Source organism: Neomonachus schauinslandi, chromosome 9 (assembly GCF_002201575.2).
Source record: "Neomonachus schauinslandi chromosome 9, ASM220157v2, whole genome shotgun sequence".
Classification (NCBI taxonomy): domain Eukaryota; kingdom Metazoa; phylum Chordata; class Mammalia; order Carnivora; family Phocidae; genus Neomonachus; species Neomonachus schauinslandi.
In genome coordinates, this window is record NC_058411.1 from 2,294,863 (window position 1) to 2,306,176 (window position 11,314).

At 61.6% G+C, this 11,314-nt stretch overlaps 1 protein-coding gene across 2 annotated transcripts in view; it reads right to left on the reverse strand.

The window, feature by feature from the left end:
- Positions 1 to 1,640: 1,640 nt before the first annotated feature.
- The window catches only part of TNFAIP2 (TNF alpha induced protein 2), a 17,777-nt gene continuing 8,103 nt past the window's right edge, over positions 1,641 to 11,314 (reverse strand). For both annotated transcript variants that reach the window (XM_044917824.1, XM_044917823.1), the window contains 10 exons: positions 10,987 to 11,314; positions 8,876 to 8,990; positions 8,594 to 8,716; positions 8,346 to 8,446; positions 7,595 to 7,693; positions 6,914 to 7,037; positions 5,884 to 6,006; positions 5,515 to 5,670; positions 5,239 to 5,360; positions 1,641 to 3,314 (listed from right to left, as the gene is read on the reverse strand). The exon at positions 10,987 to 11,314 is cut by the window's right edge and continues 11 nt beyond it. In XM_044917824.1, coding sequence (XP_044773759.1) covers positions 3,173 to 3,314; positions 5,239 to 5,360; positions 5,515 to 5,670; positions 5,884 to 6,006; positions 6,914 to 7,037; positions 7,595 to 7,693; positions 8,346 to 8,446; positions 8,594 to 8,716; positions 8,876 to 8,990; positions 10,987 to 11,314 — 1,433 coding nt within the window. In that variant the 3' untranslated portion in view covers positions 1,641 to 3,172. The remainder of the gene's footprint in view (positions 3,315 to 5,238; positions 5,361 to 5,514; positions 5,671 to 5,883; positions 6,007 to 6,913; positions 7,038 to 7,594; positions 7,694 to 8,345; positions 8,447 to 8,593; positions 8,717 to 8,875; positions 8,991 to 10,986) is intronic.

Below are 11,314 nucleotides of genomic sequence, written 5' to 3' on the forward strand. Positions count from 1 at the left end.
GTCTGGGGTCCGAAACCAACGGTCTCCTCCTGCGTGAGCACTCCCCATGGCCACAGCCGGAGCTGCCCGACCTTAATCTCTACTGAGTCACTCCCACCCCATCACCCCACTGCCCTTGGACCTGAACTGTTTGTTTGCTTGCTCTGTGTTTTTTGTGGGCCTCTGGGAATGTCAGTCCTTCTGGGCGGCCTTGGCCAACTCTCCCCACTGCCCCCCCCCAGCAGGGATTGGGGAGGGTTGGAGGGCCCCATCAGGGCTTGTGCCCTGACTACGGACTCCCTTCCCCTTCACACCGGGCCCTGTGTCCACGTACGACCTGAGAGCAGGTGGCTACTCGCTCTCCAGGCTGTCCCCTCTGTGCCCTGAGCCTGGTGACTCACTCCTCCACTGGGGTTAGATCCTTCCCCTAAGGGGATTTTCCTGCAGGGGGGGAGGATGGGGAAGTTCCTGAAGTGGAACCCTTGGTGGTAGTGGGAGCCGGTGACCTCCTGCCCCTTCCCACCCCGTTTGAGTCCTGTTCCTCTTTCCTCCTGGAGCTCCACCAGCCCAAGTGGGGGGGGGGCAGTGCGGGGGCTCTGGGGTCCTCACCATTGCCCCCAGCTCCAAGGACCCCCACCCGCCGCAGCTGCAGCCAGGCTGGGGTCCTGGTACCCCAGCCTTTCATGTCTTTAGGTCCGTCAGTTCAGCCTGGCCCGAGCAATCTGAAGCTTCCACCTGGTTCTCAGTGCCTTCACTCCCCGCAGGCAGTACCAAGGGGGAGGGGTGCGCCGGCCCCAGCACCCCCTGCCCCCAACCCCTCACTCCCCACACCCCCGATCCCCACTGCCAACCCCCCCAACACGAGGCTCCAGCTGGCCTGGGACCTGGGACCGGGCTGTTCCCCGGGAGCCACATGCACCTGTGGGCCCAGCTCAACTGAGGGGGAGGAGGGTGTCCCAGGGCTCCAGTCCCCCTCCCTCCTTGCTCCCCACTGCGAGGCTGCTCCCGCCCAGCCCATCCCCACTGGCCTCTCTCTCCTCCCCTGGAACTGGCTGAAAGGGCCCCCAGACCCCCAGACTCCACATGTGGCTCCCTTGGGGCCCTTCCCTCAGCTATGTGGAATGGAGGGGACTCTGGTCCTTAGGGACTCTGCCCTTCCCCAAATCCTGGGCCAGGTGAACTGGTGTCCGGGTGAGCTGGGGCCATCTCTAGAGACAGACTGTGGGGCTCCTCTGGCCACACCGCAGCTCTGTGAGGTCAGTTCCAGAAATAGAAGGGCAGGTTCCCACTGGGCACAAGGGTGTGGGTGAAATGATTGTCTAGAGTCCACCCCTCCCCCCTCATCCTCCAAAGGAATGTGGGGAAGACCAAAGCAGCTTATGGTCCCCGGTTTACAGGTAAGGAAACTGAGGCACAAAAGAGCGAAATGACTGATCGTGCCCCATAGGCAGCCGCCCCCCCCCCCGCGCCCCCCCCGCCCCCGCCAGCTCACGCTCATTGGTGAGAAGGGGGAGGAGGCGCCACAAGGCTGGACTCCCAGGGGGTGGGGACAGGGATCCTGCCACAGAGCCTGGGGAGACAGGGTTTCCCAGGTCCCGGGAGGCTGGGAAAGCCACCGCTGCCCCTTCTGGCTCCCAAAATGAATCACTCTAAGCCACTTTTGAAATCAGGTTTATATTAAGCTATAAAAACTCGCACCCTGTCCTGAATACATACATACAAAAGCAGTGCTATCAAAAATAATATTAACAACGTCAAACACACTAACTCCTACAAATGTACAAAGGCCCTTGTGCACCATTTACATGGGCCAGTTCCTGGCCACAGTACCTGGAGAGAGGGGGACAAACCCAAGGGTTCCGGCTCCAAACCCCACCTCAGCACGCTCAGAGGCATGAGGCTGAGTCCTGCCTGCGTCTGACCTGCGCCCTCTCAAGCTGAGCGGGCCTCGGGGGTCGGCAGAGGCCTAGGAGCATTCCCGGAGCCATGTTTTCCCCGGCGTGGGATAAGGCACCGTCCAGGGCAGGGGGTGGACGGGGGTGCATGGAGGGGGCAAAATCATGTCTCCCACACCGGGAAGCCCACATCCTAACACCTGGAACCTGTGATTACGTCAGGGTCTGTGGCAAAGGGGGCTGAGGCTGCAGGTGGGGTAAGGCTGTTAATCAGCTAACTTTAAAATAGGGGCTGATCCTGGGTTATATGGTGGGCCAAAGGTCATCAAAAGGGTCCTTAAAAGTGGAAGCAGGGGCAGGAGAGGAGATCTGAGGTCTGTGATGTGAAAAGGATTTGACTGGCCACTGCTGGCTTTGAAGATGGAGAGAGCCACAGGCCAGGGAATACAGGCAGCCTCTAAAAACTGGGAGAAGCAAGGAAATTCCCCCCAGAATCTTCCTGCTGACACCTTGGCTTTAGCCCTTGAGACCTGTGTCAGACTTCTGACCCCCAGAGCTGAAAGGTAGGTTCTGGTTTCAATGACCATGTCTGTGGAAATGTGTTACAACAGCAACAAGGCGCTGGTCCAGAGGCCAAGGGGTCAGAGGTCAAGCGTGCCCTGCCCAGACCTCAGGCTGACTTCCAGGCAGCGGCCCCACGGAGCACCCCCGCCCCCCCACACCGGGCCTATCCCTACATGGAAGACCCAGGATGTCCAGGGCCCAGATGGGAGTTCACTGTTTCCTTTGTTTTCTAGCTCTGCCTTTGATTCCACGGACATGCTGAGCCCCACTCACCGTAGTCCTGGGCCAGAGGAGGCGGGATGGGCGAGGCTCAGCCCCTGGCCCTCGGCAGCTGGGAAGGTGCTCAGACCCAGCCATAAGGAGGACAGTTATGATAGACTGTGGAGGGGCCCCACGGACCGGAGGTGACCCAGGATCTCTGACCCTGGCCACTCTCTCTCCCAGCTCCCTCCATTGGTACATGCATGATCAACCGTCATTTACAAAGAGTCTCTTGGGGATTGCCTCACTGCCTCCCCACAATGGGCGCTCCCGCCCGCACGGGACGGGCACGTAAACCGGTCCTATCCAATTCCAGCCGCCCAGGGGCTTGCGCCTTAGCCGAGGCTGGGCAGAAGCCGCAGCAGTAGGCACGAAGCCTGTTGAGGGGCCGTGGAGTGGAGTGGTTGCCCACCAAGGGGGGTGGTGTCCGATGCTCACTGGGTGCTCACAAGCAGGCCAGGCTGCAGGGAAAGCTAACCGACCTTTATAAGTGAAAATAGGGGCTTGGAAGACTGGTGCATTCCCGTGCTGACGTCCAGGATGCTTCGGATGCTCCTGACCTCGCTGCTGGACAGGTTTCCCTTGATGGCCAAGATGGCACTCAGGTGGCCTTTGCTGGCAAAGAGAGCATCCTGTCAGTCCAGCCTAGTCACCAACACCCCTACTCACACTTCTTCTCAGCTCCCCAGACTCCTGGCCCAAGCCACAGGGCCCTGCAGCCAAGCCCCTGCCCACGAGGGGGTCACTGTCTCCTTTGCCCATTGTGCTCCACCAGCCCCAGACACCTGTCCTTCCCTAGCGTGCACTAAACTCCTGCCGGCCTCAGGTCTTTGCATTGGCTGTTCCTCCTGAAATGTTCTTTCCCACACTCTGGAGATGAGCAGCTCCTTCTCACACTTTGGGCCTCAGGGAAAATGTCACCTCCCCCAAGATTTCCCATCTCTAAAGTCAGCACCTCCTGTCATTCACAACCTTGGTTAAACAATCTTTACAGATCATAACTGTATTTCTTTGCCTGATTACCTCATTATTACTAACCTGCATTAGATTGTAAGCTACACAAGGGAGGACTGAGACCTGGTCTTTTTTTTTTTTTTTAAAGATTTTATTTATTTATTTGACAGAGAAACGCAGCAAGAGAGGGAACACAAGCAGGGGAAGTGGGAGAGGGAGAAGCAGGCTTCCTGCAGAGCAGGGAGCCCGATGCGGGGCTCGATCCCAGGACCCTGGGATCAGGACCTGAGCCGAAGGCAGACGCTTAACGACTGAGCCACCCAGTCACCGCTACCTGGTCTGTCTTATACTTCATTGCATCCCAGTACCTAGAACAGAGCCAGGCACTTAACAGGAAACCACTCAATAATTGGTAGGATGGCTGGCTGGCAGGCTGGATGGATGGAGGATGGATGAGTGGATGGATAAGTGGGTAGGTGGATAGATGGATGGATGGGTAGATGGATGTATGAATAGGCAGGTGAATGGATGGATGGATGGATGAATGAGTGGGTGGATGGGTAGACAGATGGTTGGGTAGATAGGTAGAAGGGTGGGTGAACAGATGGATGGATAGCTATGTGGAGGGTAAACGAGTAGATGGATTTTTTATATGGGTGGGTGGATGGGTGGGTAGGTAGATGAGTGGATGGATAGGTTGGTGGGTGGGTAGATGGATGGGTGGATGGATGAATGAATGGATGGCTATATGGGTAGATGAATAGGTAGGTGAATGGATGGATGGATGGATGAGTGGGTGGATGGGTAGATGGGTAGACAGATGTTTGGATAGATAGGTGGAAGGGTGGGTGAGCAGATGGATGGATAGCTACATGGATGGGGAGATGAGTAGATGGGTAGATGGGTGTTTGTATGAGTAGATGGATGAATGGGTGAGTGTGTAAATAAGTAGCTAGGCAGGTAGATGGATGGAGTGGATCAACCAGAGGCTAGACTAGGCTGGACTACGCTAAGCAATCCAAATCAAGACTGTTCAAACTTTCCCTACCATGTCAGAGGACTCAGCCTAGAAAAACAATTGCCCTAGCTCCCCAGATCCTCAGAGGGCTGGGGGGTAAGCCTCCACTCTGACCCCAGGGCTGGATCCTAGCTTAGCATGGCTTCTAGCAGGTCCCTAGTCTCTCTGGTCTCAGTTTCCCCTCTAAGGGGGGCAGTACCGTATCAGGCTAAAAGTGTGGACTGTGGAGCCAGACTACCTGGCTTTTCCATCTTGGCTTCACCCCTGGCTAGCTGTGTCACCTCGGACAAGTTCCTCAAGCTCTCCAGGCCTCCTCTGGAGAATGGGGATGGAAAGCCTCTCCTTCATAAGGCTGTAGTGAGGTTCCAGTGAATGAGCCACTGTAACATCTTAGCACCGTGTCCGGCGCTCGGCCAGCACTCTGCAAGGGTTAAGTGCTGGGACGGTGGCGTGGAGGCCGGTATCAGCTCTAGTGGCCCTGACGTCCCGAGTCCAGCCCCACCAGGCTCTGACCAGCGCCAGCAGGGCCTTGCGGACGGCCCCGGCCCGTGGTGCCCTTGCTCTCACCTGAAGTCGGGGTACCAGGTAGCATAAGTGGCCACCTCGATCTTGATGGCACTGGGGTCTTGCAGGCGAATGACCTCGGCGAGCTTGGGGAGGGCGTGCTGCAGCCAAGTCGCTGAGGAGCCCTGCAGGCATAGGTCTGGCTGGAGGCGGGTCGCCCCTTCCCGAAGGGCACCCGGGGGCCCAGAGTTCAGGTCGGACCGGTCAGGGCTGGGGAGGCCCGGAGGCGGTCCTGGCCCCGCAGGACTTGGGGGAGGGGCAGGCAGGAACGTTACGTACGTTCTGGGTGCAGAAGCGCTGGATGACGTCGGCGTTGGCCAGGATGTGCTCGGCCAGTTGCTGCTGCTGCTCGGCCGTCTTGAGCACTAGGCTGCTCTTGCTGAGGCGGATGATGTATTCCTTCACCAGGTGCAGGTGGATGACCTCCGCGAGCTCCTGGCGGGGCGGGCCGGCAGGGCTGGGTGAGCCGCCGCGGGCGGGGAGCTCCCCAGCGTCCCTCCAGGCCTCGGAGCCAGGAGTCCGGGCAAGGCCGGGTGCATCCGTGTGCTGTGTGTGTGCGCCGCGCACACGTGCTAGGGCGTGTGTCCAGACTGCCCCCCGCCCCCCGCGCCCCCGCCAGGCCCAGCCACCGGCCCAGCGCCTGCTCACCTCCCGGAAGCAGTCGTGCAGTTCTGAGAACTCGGGCAGCGTTTTGGCCACGGTGGAGAGAATTTCTTCCAGGGTCTGCGCCGGGGCCGCCCAGCGGGTCTGCGTGAACCTCTTGAACAGCGGCTGCGACAGGAGAGAGGCAGGATGTCTGGTCACGCCCTGTGGAGGACGGCCCGCCGGCCGCAGACACACACACAGCGACACTCGCGGCCCAGCGCAGGGGCGGGGGCTCGAGGACTCCCAGGGAACTTGGGTGGAACTTGGGGCCCTGTTCCCAGACAGGAAGTGGAGACAGGGTCCCTGGCCCCTTCTCCAAGGTCAACCAGCTGCAGCTCTGGAGCCAGGCCGGCCATCTGCCTGCCGTGAGGCCTTTTCCACCGCCCCCCTCTGAAATAAATAAATTCCTGCATAAACAAGGACTTGTGCTTGGCGGGGCCTGTGAGGACGCGTGCCAAGTCATCCAGGGTCACCGCCCGGCCTTCACCCCCGGCTGGCTACCCACGGCCTTCCGCCTTGGGCAGCAGGGACAAGGCGGGCTCCCGCGGAAAACAGGCAGGGAACTCCTCGTCCTCTTTCTTTCAGGGACCCCTGCTTCACCCTCTGCTAAGGGACCCAAGGGGTTTCTGTGGACTTCTTGGCCCAGAGCAGGTGGGGCTGCGGCTGCCAGAGGCTCTGAGCATCCCCGCTGGGAGGAAGGCGTGGGGACAGGGCCCAGGCAGGAGGGTCTGGGGGAGCTGGGGAAGGAGCACAGAGGCTCAGGGCTGGGTTGAGTCTCAGAGCGGGGAGAGGCACTAACGCTTCTCTGCGGGTTCCCAGCCCAAGGGGCCCCTCTGAGGCCAAGCCCAGGCTGAAGTGCTGGGGATGAGGTCATAAGCCCTCGTGGCCCCCATCACTGCGGTGGCACAGGCCTCACGACAGCTGGCCACACACGTCTGGGTTCCTCCTTCTGCCATTCCTCCCCTCCTGGTCCCTCTCTGCGTCGCCCCAAAGCTAAGCTCAGCAGGCACCCCAGGGAGTCAGGCTCCGGTACCTTCAGGTCCCCGAGCAGGCGCTGGAGCAGGGTGTCGAAGCCGTGACTCTTGAGCTCACTCAGGGGGCTCAGCAGGTGGCCCGGGAGGTCCTGTGGGGTCTGCCACTTCTGCTCCATGGAGGTCCTGGAAGGACACGGATGGGGCAGGGAGGTAACACCAGCCCTGTCCAGACTACAGTCCCCTACCCAGAGAGCCTACTGGCCCTAGGCAAATCTTCCTAAACCATCTCTTCACTCTACAAGCCTCGGTGACTCCCCACTCCCTGTGGAAGCAAGTCCGGACCATCCCATCCCTGCTCCGGAGGCAGCACCTAGCCTGCTCACCCGCAGGGAACACCTGCACTACGTGCTCCTCATCCACATCTGCCCAACAGACACAACCCCGCATCTGTTCCAGAGGGGTGTTACAAGCATGAAATAAGGAATAAATCCTTCGCATGATGCTTGACCCAGCAGCACTTGATAAATGCCTGCTGCTGCTGCCGCCCCTACAGACCCCGGCCATCTCCTCACAGCCATGCCCATTGTAATCCCACAACTTTGCTCATGCTGTGCCTCCCACTGCACACCGCACCCACGGGCCTCCCCTCCCAGCCATCCTCTTCCTCCAACAGCCCAGCAGGCCCGGCGATTCCCAATTCCCGCCCCCACAAACCCCTCCTAGTGCCCTTACCCCCTTACCGGAGGGACAAGCAGTTGTTGATGTTGGCAATAACATTGGCCCTGTAATTTCCCAGCTGTCTGCATCTCTCCAGAAATTCATCAAAGGCTCGCTGGTAGCTGGTGAAACCGGAAGGGGCACATGCAAGGATCAGCACAAACACTGGGACAGTAGCAGCCTCTGGCCTGCCCCCCAGGCCCCCTGGGCTTACAGAGCTCGTGTCAGGTTGACAGGCTCCCTACGGCCCCCGGGGAGGGGCTGCTAGCCCCTGAACATCAGTAACTGGCTTTGCAGGCCAAGGCCAGTGGGGCCAAGGCCCCTGCAGAGCTCCTGCGGCCCCACTCCTTCCCCCCAGATCCTTCTATAGCTGGAAGACGGGGGCGGGGGGGTGAAGGCAAGGGGTACGTGGAGGAGTCCTCAGAGGCAGGGAGGGAGGCAGCCAAGAGAAATGCAGGGCTGGAGACCCAGGGTACCGCAGAAGGGAGGCCAGGGCCTCAGTCCCTCCTGGGGCATCCTTTTCGCAGCTGGAGGCTGCAGTGCTAAGGGCTTCCTGCTCAGCCGTCTGATCACCTGAGGCTCTCAGGGCTCAGGTGGGAGGTTTGGGGGGGGCGGGGGGAGGACTCCTGCTCATAATGACAGGCACCCCAGAGGCAGGAAGGGGATGCTGATCTGGCTTGGATACCCAAGTGGGACACGGAGCGCAGGTGGCTCTGAGAGAAGTGGCTACAGGGACCAGGCCCCCCTCCCCGGCACAGGCAGGTGCACACCCACCTCCTCAGGAATGCAGCCAACTCCAGCAGCAGCAGGTGCTTTATCTGCATGCCCAGGTCAAGGGTGATGCTCTCGGCCTTGGCCTGGCCCTGGGAGATGATCTGCAAGGGTGAGGGGTGAGCTGAGACGGGGGAGGGAGAGGGGGTAGGCCGGCACAAGGGGAGGGCGGTGCTCAGAGTGGGCACGTGTATGCACACACATGGGGTAGGCGTGGGCTGTGCGAGAGCCCAGCGGGCGGGCTGTGTTACCTGGATGACGTCGATGGCCAGCTCGCTGTGGCAATGGCCGTCCAGCCTCTGGGGAGCCACATCCCGGGCCCAGCGTTGTGACTCCAGCTCCAGGGCCCGGGCCATCAGCTCCCTCACACTGGCCTGGGGGCAGGAGAGGCAGGTCAGGGCAGCACAGAGCCCATTGGCCGGGCCCACGTGGGAGTCCCTGTCAAGCTCCTTGCCTGCGTCCCACCTGTCTTCGAGCCTCCCCTAGCTTCCTTCCTGCCCTGCCCTGGCCCCGGTCCCTGGCGCTGGACTCACCACCTCATTGGACAAGAACGTGGCCTCCAGCAGCCGGATCTGCCTGGGGGGCAGAAGGCTCCCAAGCTGGACTCTCTGCAGCTCTCCCCCCAGCTTGGGGCTGTTGATGATGTCACTGCAGGCAGAGGGGGGCTAGCATGAGAAAGACTGCACCCACTTAGCACCAGCACTCATGCAAGAGCCCACCTTCTCAGCCTCGGTCTCCCGCAGGCCCAGAATTTGATCGCCCTCCCCCATCCCTGCTTCTCCAGCTCAGAGGATGGGTCCCCGGTCTGTGCAGTTGGGTTTGGGTCAGAAACCTTGGAATCTTCGGGCCTGCTCTGACTCATTCCCCCCCATCCACTCCTACTGAAGCAGATCAGCCTCCAGTCACCCTGCCCGAGGCCCTAACCGCCACCATCATCTCTCGCCTGGCTGGCTGCAGGGGCCTGCTCTCCAGCCTCCTGGGCCCCAGCAGTCCCTCCTCCGCCCAGCAAGCACGACTTTGGAGTCTGGCCCCCTCCCTGCCGCAAGGCCTCCAGCTCACACAGATACAAAACGGCTCCTTGGGCTGCAGACCGGCCGCTCGCTCTCCAGCCCCCCTCCACCTCATTCCCTCACTGCACTCCAGGCCTGCTGGCCTTGGGAATCCTGCCAGCCCGGGACCAGCACCCCCAGGCCGGCCCTGCTGCCCCCCGAGGGCGGGTCGGTGCAGGCAGGAAGGGCTGCCCCACCCCAGCTACTCCACTCACTCTCGTGGCGCCTGTGTGGGATCCGGGAGCCCCAGGGACCGTCCAGCCCTCCCTGGCACTTCCTCAGGGGCCTTTGTCTGCCCGGACACTCAAGAACCGCCCTCTCACCCCTCTCCCAGCCTGGATGTGGCTGGGACCCTGTGCTCCCCGTCTTCTGGCCACTCCGGCCACACAGGCCTCAACGGCAGCCCCCTGCACTCCCTCTCCCCGGGGCTCTGCCCTGCTGGCCTCAGTTTCCTGCCGTGCTGACCCCAGTGGGCCCCAGGCAAAAGCCCTGAGGTCACTGGGACAGGAAGGCTGAGGTGCAAATGTCCAGTATTTCCTGGTGAGTCAGGATAAGCAAGGAGAAACCGGTTCACGACTGGCCTGTCTAGCCCGCCATCCCTGCCCTATGCCAATTTCCCTATGCCCTGCTGACTCACCCACCACCTCCACGGCACCCTTCCTCTGGCCCCCCGCTGGAGGCTGAGCCACTGGCACCCCCCGAGACCACCGGCCACCCAGATGTGTCCCCGAGACCTTCAGTCACTGCTCACACACGTCCAGGCTTCCTGCAGGCTTTACCCTGGGGGCCAGAGTTAGCCCCCACAGGAAGCCCCGGCCTCCCATGCCCTGGGCATTCCCATCCAGCACTGCACTCCTCACCCAGCTTGGACAAATGACAGATGTGCTCAGGATTCCAGGGAGTCCAGGTAAATCAGAGGGTACCTGAGGCACTCTGCTCAGAGCCGGCCTCCCACCCAAGGAGCTCTGAGCCTCGGGGACCAGAACCGAGTTCTGCCGTGGGCTCACCGGGTGACCCTGCACAATGGCCACATGGCCCTGCTCTGCGTCTATTCCCTGTGCTGCCCGGAGCGCCCCCATAGCCTGCCAGGTAAATCCAAACACTGGCCAGCTCTGCACAACTCCCAGGAAGTCTCAGGGCTCAGCCCGGGCAGCCGAAGATGACTCCCTTGGTCGGGAACACCACCCTCCCTCCACCTTCTTCCAGGCCTGCCCTCTCCCCTCCCCTGCCTGCCTCTCTTCCTTCCAGCAGCAGGCAGAATTTGGTTCCTCCTCCTTCCCTCCTCCACCTCCACCACCTCAGGCATGGCTTCCTCAATGGACTCAGGCTGCTCAGGGCCCCTGCTGGTGGCTCCCACAGTCCCTGGTCTCCTCTGCCACCGCCCTCCCTGCTCTGGATGGTCACCGCCTCACCCCGCTCCTCAGACTGGGAGCTCAGGAATGCATGATGAAGTCCCCGCCATTCCCCGTGCCTCAGTTTCCCCAACTGTAGAACGTGGCTGAAGCCAGGAAATCAAGGATTCCCAGTGCAAAGCCCACGGAGCGCAGGCCCTGCTCCCGAGTCTCCCAGCCTCCCGCAGCGCGGCGCCCACTCACTTGGGGTAGAGGTTCTGCACCCAGACCAGCAGCATGTAGGTGTCGCGCTCACACAGCTCGAACTGCGCCATGGCCGCCAGCTGGGCCGCGAAGTGCTCGTGGTAGCTCTCGGCGTAGGCGGCCACCACGTCCACCTCGGCGGGGAACAGCGGCTTCAGCCGCTCCACCACGGCCTCCAGGTCCTCCTTCATGGTGCGGCCCATGTGCAGGAAGAGGCGCTCGGCCTCCGAGCGGCCCTCGGAGCCCGCGGCCGGCCGCGCACACAGGCGCTCCTCGGCCGCCTGCGCCACCCCGCGCCGCCACCGCGCCAGCCAGCGCCGCGGCGCTG